The sequence below is a fragment of the Lontra canadensis genome, unplaced genomic scaffold, assembly GCF_010015895.1.
Source record: "Lontra canadensis isolate GAN:19392208 unplaced genomic scaffold, GSC_riverotter_1.0 scaffold151, whole genome shotgun sequence".
Classification (NCBI taxonomy): Eukaryota; Metazoa; Chordata; class Mammalia; order Carnivora; family Mustelidae; genus Lontra; species Lontra canadensis.
In genome coordinates this window covers 362,315-381,875 of record NW_022631145.1, presented here as the reverse complement: position 1 = coordinate 381,875, position 19,561 = coordinate 362,315, and the positions used below count along the sequence as shown (strand labels likewise).

At 38.7% G+C, this 19,561-nt stretch overlaps 1 protein-coding gene across 1 annotated transcript; it reads left to right on the top strand.

Moving 5' to 3' along the window:
• The first annotated feature begins 17,455 nt into the window (after positions 1-17,455).
• LOC116859227 (ATP synthase subunit d, mitochondrial-like) lies at positions 17,456-18,017 on the top strand. Its single transcript, XM_032844351.1, has one exon. The coding sequence runs from the start codon at positions 17,467-17,469 to the stop codon at positions 17,908-17,910; it is 444 nt and encodes a 147-aa protein (XP_032700242.1). The 5' UTR covers positions 17,456-17,466; the 3' UTR covers positions 17,911-18,017.
• The last annotated feature ends 1,544 nt before the right edge of the window (positions 18,018-19,561 follow it).

The following is a 19,561-nucleotide window of genomic DNA, read 5'->3' as shown; positions in this document are numbered from 1 at the left end:
CAACCCATGGAATGGGAGAAGATATTTGCAAATGACAGTACAGACAAAAGGTTGATATCCAGGATCTATAAAGAACTTCTCAAACTCAACACACACAAAACAGATAATCATGTCAAAAAATGGGCAGAAGACATGAACAGACACTTCTCTAATGAAGACATACAAATGACTATCAGACACATGAAAAAATGTTCATCATCACTAGCCATGAGGGAGATTCAAATTAAAACCACATTGAGATACCACCTTACACCAGTTAGAATGGCCAAAATTAGCAAGACAGGAAACAACGTGTGTTGGAGAGGATGTGGAGAAAGGGGAACCCTCTTACACTGTTGGTGGGAATGCAAGTTGGCACAGCCAATTTGGAGAACAGTGTGGAGATTCCTCAAGAAATTAAAAATAGAGCTACCCTATGACCCTGCCATTGCACTACTGGGTATTTACCCCAAAGATACAGATGTAGTGAAAAGAAGGGCCATCTGTACCCCAATGTTCATAGTAGCAATGGCCACGGTCGCCAAACTGTGGAAAGAACCAAGATGCCCTTCAACGGACGAATGGATAAGGAAGATGTGGTCCATATACACTATGGAGTATTATGCCTCCATCAGAAAGGATGAATACCCAACTTTTGTAGCAACATGGTTGGGACTGGAAGAGATTATGCTGAGTGAAATAAGTCAAGCAGAGAGAGTCAATTATCATATGGTTTCACTTATTTGTGGAGCATAACAAATAACATGGAGGACAAGGGGAGATGGAGAGGAGAAGGGAGTTGAGGGAAATTGGAAGGGGAGATGAACCATGAGAGACTATGGACTCTGAAAAACAATCTGAGGGTTTTGAAGGGGCAGGGGGGTGGGAGGTTGGGGGAACCAGGTGGTGGGTATTATGGAGGGCACGTATTGCATGGAGCACTGGGTGTGGTGCATAGACAATGAATTCTGTTACAATGGAAAGAAATAAATTTTTTAAAAAAAGAAGTGTATAGCAATACAGGCCTACCTCAAGAAGCATGAAAAATCTCAATCAACCTAACCTTATACTTAAAGGAACTAGAAAAAGAACAACAAAATCTAAAACCAGCAGAATGAAGGAAATAATGAAGATTGGAGCAAAAATAAGTGATAGAGAAACCAAAACCAAAACAAAAAAACAAAAGGACAGAACAATGAAACCAGGAGATGGTTCTTTGGAAAATGTCCATGAAACTGATAAACCTCTAGTAAGACTTATCAAAAAGAAAGGACCCAAGTAAAGAAAATCACAAATGAGGGAGGAGTAAAGAAAATCACAAATGAGGCAGGAGAATCAGCAACAAACACACCACAGGAACACAATTCTTTTTTCTTTTTTTTTTTTTAAAGATTTTACTTACTTGACAGAGCAAGAGAGCACAGTCAGGGGGAGCGGGAGGCGAAGAAGCAGGCTCCCCACTGAGGAGGGAGCCCGATGCGGGGCTTGATCCTATAAAAATGAAACAGGAAGAAACAGAAATCCTGAACAGACTGATAACCAGCAAAGAAATTGAATCAGTAATCAAAAAATTCCCAAAAAACAAAAGTCCAGGATCAGATGACTTCACAGGTATATTCTACCAAGCATTTAAAGAAGAGTTAACACCTACTCTTCTCTAAGTATTCCAAAAAATAGAAAAGGAAGATGAACTTCCAAATTCATTCTATGAAGCCAACATTTCCCTGACACCAAAACCAGACAAAGATACACTAAAAAAGAGAACTACAGATCAATAACTCTGATGAGCATAGATGCAAAATCCTCAACAAGGTATTAACAAACTGAATCTAAAAACACATTTAAAAAAATCGGGTGCCTGGGTGGCTCATTCAGTTAAGTGTCTGCCTTCGGCTCAGGTCATGATCCAGCAGTCCCAGGACAAGTCCTGCATCAGGCTCCCTACTCAGGGTGGAGTCTGTGTCTCCCTCTCACCCTCCCCCTTCTCATGGTCTTTCTTTCTCACTCTCTCTCTCTCAAATAAATCTTAAAAAAAAAAAATCATTCACCACATCAAGTGAGATTTATTACTGGGTTGCCAGGGTGGTTCAATATTCACAAATCAATCAATGTGCTATACCACCTTAATTTAAAAAAAAAAAGGAATAAGAACCAAAGGACCCTTTCGACAAATATGGAAAAAGCATTTGACAATGTACAACGTCCAACCGTGATAAAAGCCCTCAACCAAGTAGGTTTAGAAGAAACATACTTCAACATAATAAAGGCCATCTATGAAAAATCTACAGCTAACATCCTTCTAAACAGGGAAAAATTGAGAGCTTTGGATGTCCACTCTTACCACTATTATTTAACACAGTACTGGAAGTCCTGGTCTCAATAATCAGACAACAAAAAGAAATAAAAGATAACCAAACTGGCAAGGAAAAAGTCAAACTTTAACTGTTTGCAGATGACATGATACTATATATACAAAACCCAAAAGACTTCACCAAAAAACTTCTAGAGCTGATACATGAATTCAGTAAAGTTGCAGGATACAAAATCAACATACAGAAATCTGTGGCATTTCTACACACTAATAGTGAAGCAACAGAAGGAGAAATTAAGGACTCAATCCCATTTACAAATGCACTAAAAACTGCAAGATACCTCAGAAGAAACCTAACCAAAGTGGTGAAAGATCTGTACTCTGAAAACTATAAAACACTGATTAAAAAAAATTTAAGAGAACACAAAGAAATGGAAAGACATTGCATATTCATGAAATGGAAGAAAGGTATTGGTAAGATGTCTATACTACCCAAAGAAACTTACGAATTTAATTAAATTTCTACCAAAATACCAACTGCACTTTTCACAGACCTAGAACAAGCCTAATATTTTTATGGAGCCACAAAAGACCCAGAATAGCAAAATCTATCTTATAAAAGAAAAGCAAAACTCGTAGCATCACAATTCCAGACTTCAAGTTATACTACACAAAGCTATAACGATCAAGACAGTATGATACTGACACACAAAAAAAGATCAATGTAACAGAAAACCTAGAAATGAACCCACAACTATATGGTCAATTAGTTCTCCACAAAACAGGAAAGAATACCCAATGGAAAAAAGACAGTCTCATCAATGAATGGTGTTGGTAAAACTGGATGATAACATGCAAAAGAAGGAAACTAGATTACTCTTTCACCATACACAAAAAATAAATTAGAAATGTATTAAAGACCTAAATGTGAGGTCTGAACCATAGAAGTCCTTGAAGAAAGCACATGCAGTAATTTATCTGACGTGGGCTGTATCAACTTTTTTCTAGATGTGTCCCCTGAGGCAAGGGAAACAAAAGCAAAAATAAACTATTGGGACTATAGCAAAATAAAATGCTTCTGCTCAGCAAAGGAAACAATCTACAAAACTAAAAGGCAACCTACAGAATGGGAGATATTTGCAAATAACTTATCTGATAAAAGGTTAGTATCCAAAACCTATAAAGAACTTATAAAACTCAACATCCCAAAATCAGATAATCAAATTAAAAAACTCCACAAGTGGGGCACCTGGGTGGCTCAGTAGGTTAAAGCCTCTGCCTTCGGCTCAGGTCATGATCCCGGCATCCTGGGATCGAGCCCCGCATTGGGCTCTCTGCTCAGTGGGGAGCCTTCTTCCCCCTCTCTCTGCCTGCCTCTCTGCCTACTTGTGATTTCTGTCTGTCAGATAAATAAATAAAATCTTAAAAAAAACTCCACAAGTAAGTGAAAAATAAGGAATATCATGGAGGACATTAGGAGGAAAGGAAAAGTGAACTGGGGGAAATCGGAGGGGGAGACAAACAATGAGAGAAGGTAGACTCTGAGAAACAAACTGAGGGTTTCGGAGGGGAGCGGGGTGAGAGGCTGAGTGAACCTGGTGGTGGATGTTAAGGACAGGGATTGTATGGAACACTGGGTGTGGTGCATAAACAATGAATCTTGGAACACTGAAAAAATAAAATTAAATTTTAAAAAATGGGCAGAAGACATAAACAGACCTTCTTCCAAAGAAGACATACAGATGGCTAATAGATACATGAAATGAAGCTCAGCATCACTGATGATTAGGGAAAGGCAAATCAAAACTATAGTGAGGTATCAGCTCACACCTGTCACAATGGCTAAAATCCACAACACAAGAAACAACAGGTGTTGGTGAGGATGTGGAGAATGAGGAACCCTCTTGCACTATTGGTAGAAATGCAAACTGGTGCAGACACTGTGGAAAACAGCATGGCAGTTCCTCAAAAAGTTAAAAACAGAATGACTTTACAATCCAGTAATCCCACTACTGGGTATTTACCCAGAGAACACAAATTACTAATTCAAAGGGACACGTGCACCCTGATGTTTATAGCAGCATTATTTACAATAGCCAAATTAAAGAAACAGCCAGGTATCCATTAACTGCTGGATAAAGAAGATGTGGCGTGTATGTATGTGTAAAAATATATCGTGGAATATTATTCAGCCATAAAAAGGTATGAAATCTTTAGATTTGCAACACAGATGAAGCTAGAGAGTATTATGCTAAATGACGTAAGTCAGTGAGAGAAAAACAAATACCATGTGATTTCACTCATATGTGGAATTTAAAATGAATAAAGAGAAAAAAAAAAGAGAGGGGGCAAACCAAGAAACATGCTTAACTATAGAGAACTGATAAGTTACCAGAATGGAGACGGGTTGGGGGCAGGAGATGGGTAAAACAGGTGATGGGGATTAAGGAGTGCAATTGTGACGAGCGCTGGGTGATGGTTGAAAGTGTTCCATCACTATATTGTGATGGAACTAATAAGATGCTGAAACTAATAATATGCTGTAAACTAAGTGGAATTCAAATAACAACTTAAGTTATTTTAGTTGTTTTATTGTTAGTTATTTTATCGTTATTTTATTGTTAAATCTTGGCTCCTCGGAAGCTCTGCTCTGGGGAATTTTCCAACCCTTGGCTATTTTTCTCCTAATCGTCATCAAATTAATCTCTCTAACGTGTTAAATGCCTATCTTTAAATGCCTATTGGCAGGCACTCACACACCAAATGGTAGCAATCAGTATCAAACAACTGAATGCAACAAACAATAATCACATGAATGATGAAGATAGTGACAACATGACCCTCTGGTCTGATGACTCAACTAGTGAAAACAGCCGATGTGATTCTTTGACTTGATTTCATCACTGGTGGTAACTGAGAATAACACTATACTCATTAGTCACACTTAACCTACTTATGACCAAGAGGAGAGGTAGAGGTGGGGATTGTTAAAATCAAAAACAAATGGATACCAGCCTTGAAAATTCCCTGAGCAGGCAAAGCCAGTTTAGTCATACAAAGCTTAATTTAGTTATTTTGCAAAACTAACTTGTGTCATTTCTTGCTCCTTGGGAAATTATAAGCAAAACTTAAACTGTTTCGTAAGGTTGATATGAGGTAACCACTGACCAATTCCCCAATGTTTAAGAAAATTCTAATACGATAACTGATCACTTTTAAGAATGAAGAGTCACCACTTTCTTACTGTATAAGCTGCTTTATAACAATATACCATTGAACCTCCATGTTTTGGCTTAACCGGTAGGGGTTGGTGAACTGTCTTTTAGTGTGTGCACAGTAAACTTTACTAATTACCACTTCAGTGATTCACTGATTTTACTTCTGCTATTTCTAAATTTTTGACAGTGAACCCAGAAGACCACAGGCCAAAAAGCCCCTCCCATGGGGAAGCACCACCCTTGCAGTATCAGTGTGACTACACACAGGGAGGCAAGGTGTGTCCTTCTGCCACCTTACAGACCTCCAGATGGAAGTTCAAAGACCTTTATGGCCACTAGTCTGTTCAAGAACTGGTAGCCCAAAAAAAAAAAAAAAAAAAAAAAAAGAACTGGTAGCCCAAGAGCCTTTGAAGCTCTAGGCTGCCTATTTGCAAAGAAACCTCCAGCTCTATCAGCAATCATTCCTCCCACATGCTAGTGCCTAGAGACCCTTTCAGAAACCCAAGTGGTGTAAAAACCCATAGTTCCTGCTAAGCCATCAGTAGGACTAGCACTTCAAGCCTAAATCCAGTCCACCCTTTGAGCCCAAGAGTGTTCCGCAAACCTACCTGCCACGTTGGTGCTACCAGGAGCCCTTCTGGACACTTTCTACCCTGGAGATGGTGCCCTAAGGGCCCTGTCTGAGATCAAACTGTACACAAACTGTCTTCCAGAATATCCTTATGGTAGCAAGTTCCCTTACTGTAGAATACAAGGATCTACCGGCAGTCATCCTTCTCAGATGGCGAGGCCTCATGTATACTTTTGGTCATCTTAATTACAACATGGTAGTGCCCCTAGAAATCTTTTGGCAACAAGACTTCCTGCCAACTAGGCTACCGCAGCCTGTACGAATGCTGAGGAACTGAGCGCTCTTAGGCGACCACTCTGCCCATCCACTATGAAAACGAGAGCGTTTTCACTTACAATATTGGCATCCAGCAGAGGAAGCATGAGTCTTTCAACCCTCTACCAGCTCATAAGCTCAGGAATCATTAGCCTTCTCACCTACAGTCTCTCTCTCTCTAGTTCAAGTACCCGGAACCTTCCTGCTGGGAACCTGCCTGCTCTTCAAGTTTCCGCAGATCCTTCAGTTCCCCAGGAAGTTCTCAGGTGCTTACTAAGCTGTAAACAGGCCTTTTGGTCTGGAGACATCTCTGCTCTGGCGGCTTGACTATTCTGACACTTTTCTACTACTTTGCTGGTGTCACGGGGTAGAAACATGTGGCAAGGAGGTGAGGCAGCATATGTAGTGTCAGCAGCCCTGCCCAAATCCCTTGCTTTTGGAATACATGGTCGTTTTTGGAACTAAACTTCCAGTTCCCTGAAGCCGGGGCCCCTCCCCTTTTGTCCGGCATACTAACAACATTAGCATCACAAAAGCCCTCCAGCCCTAAACTGTCCAGGGGTGTTCTTCCCGCTTTAAGCTAGGGACCCTGGGGTTTTCTGGCCATTGTTTTGCCTGACTACTCATGATTCCTACTGGCTCATTAATCTAAGCTTTTTCTATAACCATACTTCCTCCTTCTGCCCTTTCCTGCCTGAGTATCCTGAGGAAGATTCCGACCACCAATTCAGCTGCCTCACTAGAATTCCAGAACTCTTTCTGGTCCATCATCATCAAGGAAGTATGTATTCTTCAGACCATGTTCTTCCCTTGAGCCTATGGAACCCAGAGACCTTGGGCATTTGGGACCCCTGGAGTTCTTGCAGACAGGTTCTGTCCAAGGCAGTGCCATTCCAGGAGCACTTCCGGACATTTTCTGCCCTGGCACTGGTAACTTGTGGGTCCTTTATGAACTGTACCTGCATACTGGATTCTGGGGGACCCCTTATGGGCACTAACTTGCTGTGGAATATATAGCCTTATAAGAAACCATCCATCTAGAACACTGATTTCAGTATCCTACCTCCATCTGAGTGGTGCCCTGAGGTGTCCTTCCAGCCACCAGACTTCCTGCCAGCTAGGGTTCCAAAATTTCTGCCAGCCCTTGGCCTATATGCATACTAGTGAGTCTAAGGTTCTTTAATAACCAGATAGCCTACCCGCCTGTGATATAAAGAAAGGCACCCTTGGTCATGGCACTGGCCACTGGCAGAAGGGTGGGCCTCAACCACATTTTAGTCAGCAGGCAAACTGATAAAGTGAGATCCTCCTCAGCCACCATTCACCCATACAGCTGGTGCCCTAATGTAACCTTCCTGCCAACAACCTAACTCCTCGATAAGTTTCCGGTGATTCCTCAGACCACGCCCCCCCACCCCACGAAGGGTTTATTGGTAGAAGCATGGGCTCCTACCAGGGTATCAGCAGCAATCAGCCCTTATATCCTGGGTCCATTGAGCCATCACTCACTTTCACAGCTCAGAGCCCTAGTATGTACATGCCTGACCCTTCACTGGTGCCCTGTGGTAGGCACATCTGGACATCATGTCCCTGAGACTGCTGCCTGATGGCCCTTTGGACAACCAAAATGCCAGCGCACCACGGTCCTATGACCAGAATTAAGAATCCTTCCTGGAAACCATACTAACAGTTCACTGGAACTTGGGGTCCCCTTTGGCACGACATGTTCATACCATGAGGGCCATTCCAGCCCTTAAAGTTTCCATGTCCTTCCTGCCCATAGTCCATATGGGAATCAGATTTCTCTGCGGAACTAAGGAATTTGAGCACTTTTGGCCACCCTCCTTACCCAGTGCCATTGCTCTGGTGAACCCTGGACCACCAAAAGTTGCCTTGTTCTAGAGTTCTACCCCTCCTTCTGGCATCAATGTGCCATTCATGTGCATACCCTTATAACCATCACCCTCCCCAAAGGCTGTGGAATTCAGGATGTTCTGTACGTCTGGCTCATTTTGATCTGTAGAAACCTGGGGGTTCTTCTAGAATCACTGGTCTAGGTGATAGCACTCACAAAGGACATCTGGACACATTCTACCCTCATGTTGTTGATCTGTGGGTACTTTCTGAGACTAGAATTCCTGTGCATAGCCCTTTTGTGCACTAGCCAGCACCCTTGCTGTGCAACAGGTATCTTTATTAGCAATCACATATCTAGAACTCTAGCGTACAGGGCTCCTTTTTGCCACCAAAACTATATCTGGGTGTTGACCTAGGAAAACTTCTGGCCATCTAGAGTGCTGCCATTTAGGGTTATCCATTTTCTACAGGCTCACACTCTATACATACTCTGGGGGAACTCAGGGTTCTTTAGTGACCTGTCTGGCTATCTGAGTGGAAAGGAAGTTTCAGTCACAGTTCTACCATCCTGTAGCAGAATCTTGAGCACTTTAGGCCATCAGTTAGCCCTCAAGCTCAGGATTCCTGAACCTTCACAACAACCATCTTGCTCTATCTTGGGGGAACTGGACAATCTTCCTCCCAACAACCTCATGATTAAGTGGGGTTCCAAGGATTATTCAAGCCCCCATATTGTCTTTATGCAGTAGAGTCATGGGCCCCTCCTACTTGGCTTTCACAAGGACTAGCTCTTTTGGTCTGGGTCATTCTCAGTCCCCAGGACTTTTCCAGATGTGTACTTACCACCATATTGATGCCTGGGTGAGCCCTTTCAGAAAACATCTTCCTTGGCATTGCAGTCCTTGGGGCCCTTTTGTACCCAGACTGTCTGTGTAATAGAATAGTATGGACCAAAGTAATAATTCATGTTGAGGAATATATGCCTGTACTGGAGACCATACTGTACTCTCATTGTATTAGTGTCATGAGGGCCCTTATGTCACCATAAATTTTGGGAGTCCTTCCTGCAGTACATGGACATGTTGGGGAACTGGGGTTTCTGGCCATCAATTTAAATGTCTGCTAATTGAAACTGAATCAGCATTGGTCAAAGTTCAGGGCTCCTGCTAGGATAACTTGAGCCTTTTGGATCCAGGTTCTGAGCTTCTCAGACACCATCTTTCCCTACCCCTTACTTCTCCCATGTCCCCATTTCATGTCCCAGGGAAATATTCCAAACAACAAAGTGGTCCTTCACTAAGCTTCTAGGGCTCCTTCTGGCCTTGAGTCATCACGTGTGCCTGAGAATCAAATATTATTTGCATACCACCCTGGCTGCATGGTGAAGACCATAGAAGTCTTGGAGTCACTGGACAGGCCTGGAACTGGGTAACTCATGGCCCTTTCAGTCCTTAGCTACTCTGTTTGCAGCGGAACCTAAAATCCTTTTGGCCAAGAGTCTCCTACAAGGGAGTGTATCTAGAGACCTTCCCATCACCACCTGGCCTGGCCTGTGGGATTCCCAACGTCCTTATAGCCCCTAGCCTGTGAGATGGAGAATAATATACCTTCTGACCACTACCTACCCTGTAGACTGTATAAGCAAGGGTCCATTAGGGATCATTTCCATCCTGACTTCTAGTATTGGAGGTGGGGGGTGTAGTTTCCAGGCATAAGCTATCCCATCACTGGGACACTGGAAGCACTTCCAGATATGTTCTGTCCTGGAGCTGGTGTCTTGGGGGATCCTTCCTAAGATCAGGCTGCTTATACACTAGTTCTAGGAGATCCCTTAAGTTTACTAGTCTGCTTAGTGCTTGGAACACAGTACCCTGTAAGCAATCATCCATAAGTCTGGTACAAGAGGGCCCCTTCTGCCACCACATCACCATCTAGACAATGTACCCAGAAACTTTCAGTCCTCCACACTTCCTGACAGTTAGGGTTCTGGGATACCTACTGGTCCCCAGCCTGTATTTCTTCTAGGAAACTGAGGGTTCTTAAGCAACCAGCCTGCTATCAGCATTAAAAGAGAGCATTTTCCTCTCACAGCACTAATCACCCCCTCCCCCCCACACACAAGAACTGTAAGCCTTTCAGGCCTTCAGTCAGCTCACAAGCTAGGGGTTAATGAGCCCTCTTAACCACCGTCTGTGAGTGCCCCAGGAAACTTTCCTGCCACCAAATTTACCTCTTGCCAAGGTTCTGGGGATCATTCAAACCACCCTTATGTGGTAGAAACATGGGCTCTTAGTCATAGGTCATCAGCATTATGCCCCTTTTAGGTCTGCATCCATTTTGATTTCTCAGGCCTTGGAACTTTTCTGGATGTGTGCTTGCTACCATGCTGGTGCCACAGGGGTTTACTTCCCTCTCATCCATTGTCTAGCCTTCATGCAAGTGCTCCAAGGAAACCCCACCCCTCCACTCCCCAGGGTTCTAAGGATCCTTCAAGTTCCCAGATTGTCTTTAAGTGATGGACTTACAGGGTCTTCCTCCTGGCCATCATCAAGACAAGGCCTTTCTGCCTGAGTTCAATTGTGCCCTCTCAAGTTCTAGGACTCTTTCTGACACTTACTGATGGTTTGCTGGTGCTGCAGGTAGAACTTCTGGACACCATCTTCCCTGTGAAACCTTCTGATGACCAAAATGCCCACAGGCAAATCACATGCCATAGATTATACAAATCTTTTGAAAACCATAATTCCAGCATATTGGGACCCTTCTGGCCCCTGTTATTCCCATCATATTAGTGTCAGGAGGGCCTTTCTAGCTCTAAAATTAAGGGAGAAATAAGAGGGTTAAGAATAGTTGAAGACTTCAATACTCCACTTTCAATAATGAACAGAATATCTAAACAAGAGAAATAATGATATATAGGGCTTGAAAACACATGAACCAACTAGAGCTAGCATATATATATAGAAGACACCACCCAACAGTAGCAGAATATGCATTCTTTTCCAGTGCACATAAAAAAATTAACTGGGATAGACCATGTGGTAGGCCACAAAACAAGGTCAAAATCCATCAGAGATGAGGTAACAGGGAAAACTGATGTTCCTCATATTTTAGTGACACATGGGCAGGAACAGACAACTTGCAGAAGCCCAAGAGCAGAAACAACCACTGGAGCCATTATCAGTTCCTTTCATCCATCACATCATGACTTGTTTTGAACAAAATAATTACAAGTCATACCAAAAGACAAGAAACAAAACTGAAGGAGATGTAGCAAGTATCAAAACCAGACACAGTATGGCAAAGACTAGTATTAATAATAGATACCAAAACACTGATGTAAGAAGCTGAAAGGACACCAAGCAGTATAAATACCAAAAAGTCTGCTTCTAGGTGTAGCATAAACAAATTTCAGAAAGTCAAAAACAAGGAGAAAATGTTGAAAGAAGCCAGAAAGGGGAAAATCACCTTATATATAGAGGAGCAAGAGTAAGAATTACACCAGTCTTCTCTTTAAAAGCATGGAAGTAATACAAGAGTAAAATGAAATATTTACTATATTCAAAGAAAAAAACACACCAAACTAGAATTCTGTATCCAGAGAAATTACCCTTTAGAAGTGAAGGAGGAAAAAAACCATTTTCTCAGACAAAAACAGACAAAAACAAAAACTGAGGTAATTTGTAGTCCATATACTTGCCTTACTAGAAATGTTACAAGAAACTCTTTAGAAAGAAGGAAAATTATATAGGCAAGAAACTCAGATCTACATAAACAAAAGAAGACTGGTAGAGAAGGAACACTCACTTTAGATATCAATAGTCTAAATATACCAATTAAAGCAAAGAAACTGGCAGAATAGTTAAATAAAGACAAGTTATCTATGTATCTTCCATAGAAACTCATTTTAAAGACACAGATTTAAAATGAAGGGATCAAGATAGATATTATGCACTAAAACCAATAAAAAGAAAGGTGGGGTAGCTATATTAATTTCTGACAACATAGACACAAAAGTAAGGAAAATTACAGAGATAAAGAGGAGCATTAAATAATGATAAAACAGTCAATCTTCCAAGAAGTCATAACAATCCCTAATGCATGTACAATTAAAACACAGCATCAAACTACATAAGGCAAAAGCTGACAGAACTGCAGGGAGATATACATGAATCCACTCTTACGAATGGAGATTTAAACACCCCTCAATCAGTAATTAATAGAATCAACAGGCAGAAAATACGTAAGAATGGAGTTCAGCTAAATAGTACCAATCAAATGGATCTAACTGACCTTAAAAAATAATTCATCCAACTCAGCAGAATACATTTCATCAGGTTCATACTGAACATTCGCAAAGACAAGCCACATTCTGGGCTATAAAGCACAAGGTAACAAGTTTCGAATACTATAAATAATTATAATTATGAAATAATAAAATTTACATATTATATATTATGTTATTACATGGTATATATTATATACAATGTATACACGTACATTGTACAATGTACAATGTATAATTATAATTATATAATGTATAATTATAACATATAATTATATAATATGTATAAAATGTATAATTATAAAATAATATATATTATGCTCTCAGATCACAATAAGTTAAACTAGATATCAGTAAGAGAAAGGTACACAGAAAATCCCTAAACACTTGGAAATTAAATAGCACACTTCTAAATAACACTTGGTTAAATAATAAGTCTCAAGAGAAATTAGACATTTTGAACTTAAAAGAATTTGAAATGAAAATGAGAATACAACTTATCAAAATTGTATGATACAGCAGAAGTGGTGCTTAGAGGGAAATTAATAGCACAAATTAGAAGAGAAAATAAAAATCAATAATCTAAGTTTCTTCCTTAGAAAGCTAGATAAAGAAAATTAAATCCAGCATAACAAGAAAGGATAAAAATTAGCAGGATCAATGAAATTGAAACAGAAAATTAGCAGATAAAATTAACACAACCAAAAGATGGTTCTTTGTAAAGATTAATAGAATTGACAGACCTCTAGACTGACTAAGAAAAACTAAGAAATTACTAATATCAGCAATGAAAGGGCCAATTACTACTAATTCCATAAACACTAAAATGAAAATAAAGGACCATAATGAAAAACTCTATGCCCACAAATTTGATAACCTAGATGAAATGGACCAATTCCTTGAAAGACACAATCTGCCGAGATATACACAAGAAGAAAATATCTAAATTAGCAATGATAACAACAATGACAACAACAACAATAATACCTGGGACTAATAATTAGCAATCATAGCAAAGTTGCAGAATAGTGCTACTATACAAATTCAATTGCTTTCTTATGTAAAAGCAATGGACAATTGGAATCTGAAATTTAAAACTATATTATCTATATTAGCACCAAAATTAAATACTTAGGTATAAATCTAACAAAATATATCCAAGACCTATATGACAAAACGAGAAAACTCTGATGAAAGAAACAAAAAATGGAGAGATATTCCATATAAATGAATAGGAGGAGTAAATATTATAAAGGTATCAGTTCTTCCCAACTTTATTGAGAGACTCAATGCAAACTCAGTCATTATCACAGCAAGTTATTTTGTGGCTACAAGAGAACTATGAACAATGCAGGGGTTAGGGGTGCTGACCCCCATGCAGTCAATAATCCATGTATAATTTTTAATTCCTCCAAATTTAACTACTAATAGCCTACTGTTGACCAGAAGCCTTAATGATAAAATAGTCAACACATATTTTGTGTGTTATATATATTATATAGTATTCTTACAATAAAGTAAGGTAAAGAAAAGAAATGTTATTAAGAAAATCATAAGAAAGAGAGAAAATACATTTACATTACTATATTATAAGCAGATCATATGTAACTGGACCCATGAAGTTCAAACCCATGTTGTTCAATAGTCAACTCTGCTGACAGAACTGATTCTTAAGTTTATATAGAGAGGTAAAAGACCTGAAATAGTCAACACAGTATTGCAGGAGAAGACCAAAGTCAGAAGAGTGACACTACTCAACTTAAAGTCTGAGTACAAAGCTATAGTTATAAAGATAGTGTGGTAATTGTGAAAGAAAAGACAAATAGATTAATGGAACAGAAAAGAGAGTCTAGAAATAGACCCATGCAAAATCAACTTATCTTTGATAAAGGAGCAAAGGCAACTCAATGGAGAAAAAATAGTATTTTTAACAAATAATACAGAAACAACTGGACAACTAACTGCAAAGAAATACATTTAAATCTAGACACACATCCACCCCTTCACAATATTTAACTGGAAACGGATCAAAGAGCTAATTGTAAAACACAAAAAATATAAATTACTAGAAGATAACATAGAAAATAATGTTGAGGGGTGGCGCCTAGGAGGCTCAGTCATTAAGTGTCTGCCTTTGGCTCAGGTCAGGATCCCAGAATCCTGGGATAGAGCCCCACATCAGGTTCTCTGCTCAGTGGGAAGCCTGCTTCTCCCTCTCTCACTCCCCCTGCTTGTTCTCTCTCTCGCTGTGCCTCTGTCAAATAAATAAATAAAATCTTAAAAGAAAAGAATGTAGGTAATTCTGGTGATTGTTGAGTTTTTAGATACAACATCAAAAACATGAGCCATGAAAGAAAAAGTTAAACAGGAATTCATTAAAATTAAAAACTGCAGTGAAAAAGAAGCTATTAAGAGAATGAAAAGGTAAGCCAGACTGGGAGAAAATCTTTACAAAACACATATCTGATTAAGGATTATTATCCAAAATATAGAAAGAACACTGAAAACTCAAAATTAAGAAAATAAGACAACTTAAAAATGGATAAAAAATATAAACACCTCACCAAAGAATATATAGGAGGGCAATCTAGGATCCTGAACTTACCCCCTCCCATGGACACACTGAATTCATACCGACATATAGAGAAATTCCTCTCAAAAAGGAACTGAGGACTGACTGAAGAGCTTCTGTACAATAAACCACAGAGAGACTACATAGAGAAGGGTAGGAGAGAAGGAGAAAAAGTGATGATGGGAACCCTATCACTGATACAGTGACCTTCAATAGGGAGGGATATCATTGAGTGGCCTGCTCCATGCAGAACATGGGGCTTGAACTTACTACCCTGCGATCAAAAGTTGCATGCTTTACTGCCTGAGCCAGCCAGGTGTCCCCCAATAAGGCTGTTTTTAAAAAGATGCTTTTGGGGCATTTGGGTAGCTCAGTTGGATAAGCATCTAACACTTGAGTTCAGCTCAGGACTCGATCTCAGGGTTTTGAGGTCAAGCGCCACACTGGGCTCCACACTAGGTGTGGAGCCTATTAAAAAAAAGATGCTTTTAAAGATGTTTAGGTAACTAAAAACCTTAGACTTATACTAAATTATGCTAATTAATAGATATTCATTAAATACTTAAATCATTGTAAGTGAGATAAAATACTGAAATATTAATTGCTAGGCATAATTTTAAGGGTGTATATATTTGGATATAAAATATATTTATTTTTGCCAAGTTCAGAAACTGTACTATAAGGATATATTCCTATATCCTTTACATAACTATAAAAAACTATGAGATATTTATCTGTCAGTTTGGCTAGTCTGCTATAAAATGCTAGTGTATGTGGGGCACCTGGGTGGCTCAGTGGGTTAAGCCTCTGCCTTCAGCTCAGGTCATGATCTCAGGGTCCTGGGATCGAGCCCCGCATCCGGCTCTCTTCTCAGCGGGGAGCCTGCTTCCCTCCCCTCTCTCTCTGCCTGCTGCTCTGCTTACTTGTGATCTCTCTCTCTGTCAAATAAATAAATAAAATCTTTAAAAAAATGCTAGTGTATGATAGTTCATAATTATCCACTTACAAGTTTCCTCTATATAATAGAAATTACCAATTGTTAAAATTTATAATCAACATATTATATACAAGGTATGCAGAATATGTTTTTATTAAGGAAAAGAGATAGTTTTGTCCTAAGGTAGAAGAACTGGTTGTTTCAGAATGAGAAAGAAAAAAGTGTAGGACAAAGCTGAAAGGTTATAAAAGGTTCATCGACAGGGAATTTTGTTGTACAGGGAGTTTTATTGTGGTCTAAGCTAGCTAAGGTTGATAAATTTATTTATATGATTTCTAAAAGGGCTTTAGTATCAAATATTATATTCATGAAAAACTAGAATTTGGTTTTTCCCTCTGTTAAATTGACACAATTTTCTTAGATTATTGCTCTTCTCTCTTTTTTAATTTTTTTTGTTTTTTATTTTTATTTTTTTGTTTTTTTATTGCTCTTCTCTTAATAAGAAGTTGTAAAAAGTTTTTCTTTATCTTCTGAGTAATCTGCTTTTTAGGCAAATAGGCTGGTTATTATAGAATAATTTCCCATGCCTTTTGTTGACTCTATAATGTTCTTGACTGTTTAAGAAAACAAAATGTTCTCACTTTTAAAAGATCTAAGATATTTTATAATCATGTAACTTCCTATATTCCCTCTTAAAATCTTCTATTGTCACTTGGGTAGCCAAATATTCTATTACACTGACCCCTGACCCCATTTAATCAAGTATTTAAATGTCCTGACAGCTTATGACATTTTGCCTTCCTCAAAGTGAATCCTAAATGTTATCTTTTGTAACTAAAACTATCTTTGCATTTCCCAGAAGGTCCCTGGAAAATCACAAAAGATTTGTTCCTTCACCTTCACCTTGTAAAAAGAAAGTTGCTAGCAATAATTAAGTTTATTTGATGCTTTGAGCTACATGGGAAGCACTGTAAATCAGAAGAGACACTTAGCCTTTCCTAGGATAAATGTGTATGGGTAAAAATGTTATTAATATATATATAAATAAATTAATAAATTAAATTAAATGAAGTTCCTAGATATTTATCAATGCCTTTGCTGCCAATGATACTTCTACTTATCAGAGTCCTGGTGCTGCTTTTCTTAATATTAGACAACAGCAGTATAATGTTACTAATGATAATTTCAATATTTTTTAATATTAACTTGATCAAATTTTACTTCTCAAAAGTAAATACAGTATGTTAGAAAGAGAATTCATAACACTAACCTATAGAATTTTATTAATACAAAGATATTTAGGAACTGCTCCAGACTTAATATTCTTTACTTGATATTCTTAAAAATATATTCTTGGGTATAAACTAAATAATTTCTTGGCTGTGGACTCTGGGCAGCCAGGGTCGGTGAAGTTTCTCAAGATGGCTGGGCGAAAACTTGCTCTAAAAACCATTGACTGGGTAGCTTTTGGGGAGATCATACCCCAAAACCAGAAGGCCATTGCTAACTCCCTGAAATCTTGTAATGAGACACTTACCTCCAAGTTGACTACTCTCCCTGAGAAACCCTCTGCTATCAACTGGGCTTACTACAAGGCCAATGTGGCGAAGGCTGGCTTGGAAGATGACTTTGAGAAGAAGTTCAATGCCCTGAAGATTCCTGTGCCAGAGGATAAATACACTGTTCAGGTGGACGCTGAAGAAAAGGATGTGAAAAGTTGTGCTGAGTTTTTGTATCTCTCAAAGGCCAGGATTGTGGAATACGAAAAACAGCTGGAGAAGCTAAGGAACTTAATTCCTTTTGATCAGATGACCATTGAGGACCTGAATGAAGTCTTCCCAGAAACCAAATTAGACAAGAAGTAGTATCCCTATTGGCCTCACAAGCCAATCAAAAACTTATAAACTTGAGGTGGGGAGAGAGCTCTGGCCCTCGTATTATAAATGCTAGACATTAAAAATAATGGATACGGAAAAAAATAATCTAAATAATTTCTTGATATATTCATGGTATATTATATCTTAGGAGTATTACATGTTACATTTGAAGTTTTTTTTCTCTGTAAACACTATATTCATTCATTTTCATAAGATAGATATCAACTTTCCTATGAAAATTGGGCTAATCACTATGTTTATAAATTTTTTTTTGTCCAAAACCTTTTGGGATTGCATTTTTCATTTGGCAAGTCTTAAAACAAGCAAACGTCCTGGTTAATCACATTATTTTTATAATGAGCTCATATCAGATCATTCATTTTGAAACTTATCCGTACTAAGTTAACCATAGCTATTTTGTCTTTTGTCATATAGAACATAGCTTTTGTTTTATTCTGAGGCTTCCCTGAAAGTGCCTGCCATCAGCTACAGGCCAGAATGTTTATCTTCAACAAAGGAAAGTCTCAGAAGCCCACAGAAAAGAACTATGCCAGCTGGGTATTCTTGGGTACAGGCTTCTGATGACATCACTGTAACAACTTTAAAACCATACCAGTGGCTAGAGTCAGGATTTCCAGAATTCTAGTGAAAAACCAGATGGGTTCATGAGACTGGTAACCCAAATCAAATGGAACAAGAATTAATTACATAGGACTGAATGAACTGATGAAGGATGATTATAGGGTTTGTTAGGAATACTGCTGGTACTTTAATGTTCTATTTCTGCATGTAAGCTATCTCTAACTCATGACAATTTAGTAGACTACGGTTTTGCAAAAAGAATGAGACATTTATCTTTTTATCCCTGCCTGATCCCTCTATTAATCCAGAAACTCTTAATTGAGTATTCTTATTTTCATGGCAATATTAGTTATTTGCACAGATTCAAAGAATGCATCTTTCTTATTAACAGAACGTATTTGGAAACATTGGTTATGCCACTGAGGCTTTGTCTAGAATTTCACATTTGAGAATGAAGTTCACTTAATGAGCGACATTTAGACACTTTTAAGGAGCTAAGGTTGATTTTATGAAACAAATGCTTACATGGAACAAGATGGAGAGTCCAGAAATATACCCACACTTACATGGTCAATTATTCTACAACAGAGAAAGCAAGAATATACAATAAGGAAAGGACAACAAATGGTGTTGGCAAACTGGACAGTCACATGAAAAAGAATAAAACTGAACTACTTACTTACAAATAAATTCGGAATAAAGACCTGAAAATGTGAGACCTGAACCCATAAAACTCCTAAAAGAAAACATAGCTATCACCCTTAACAACATTTTTCTGGATATATCTCCTCAGGCAAGGGCAACAGCAAAAAAAAAATAGCTATTGGGACCACCAAAAAAAAAAAAAAAAAAAGCTATTGTACAGCAAAGGAAACCATCAACAAAAGGAAAAAAGCAACATACTGGATGGGAGAAGATGTTTGCAAATGATGTATCTGATAAGAGGTTAATATCCAAAATATATAAAGAACTCCTACAACTCAACACCAAAAACTTTTTTTTTTTAATTAAAAAAAGGTTCTTTCCACAGTTTGGTGACGATGGCCATTGCTGCTAT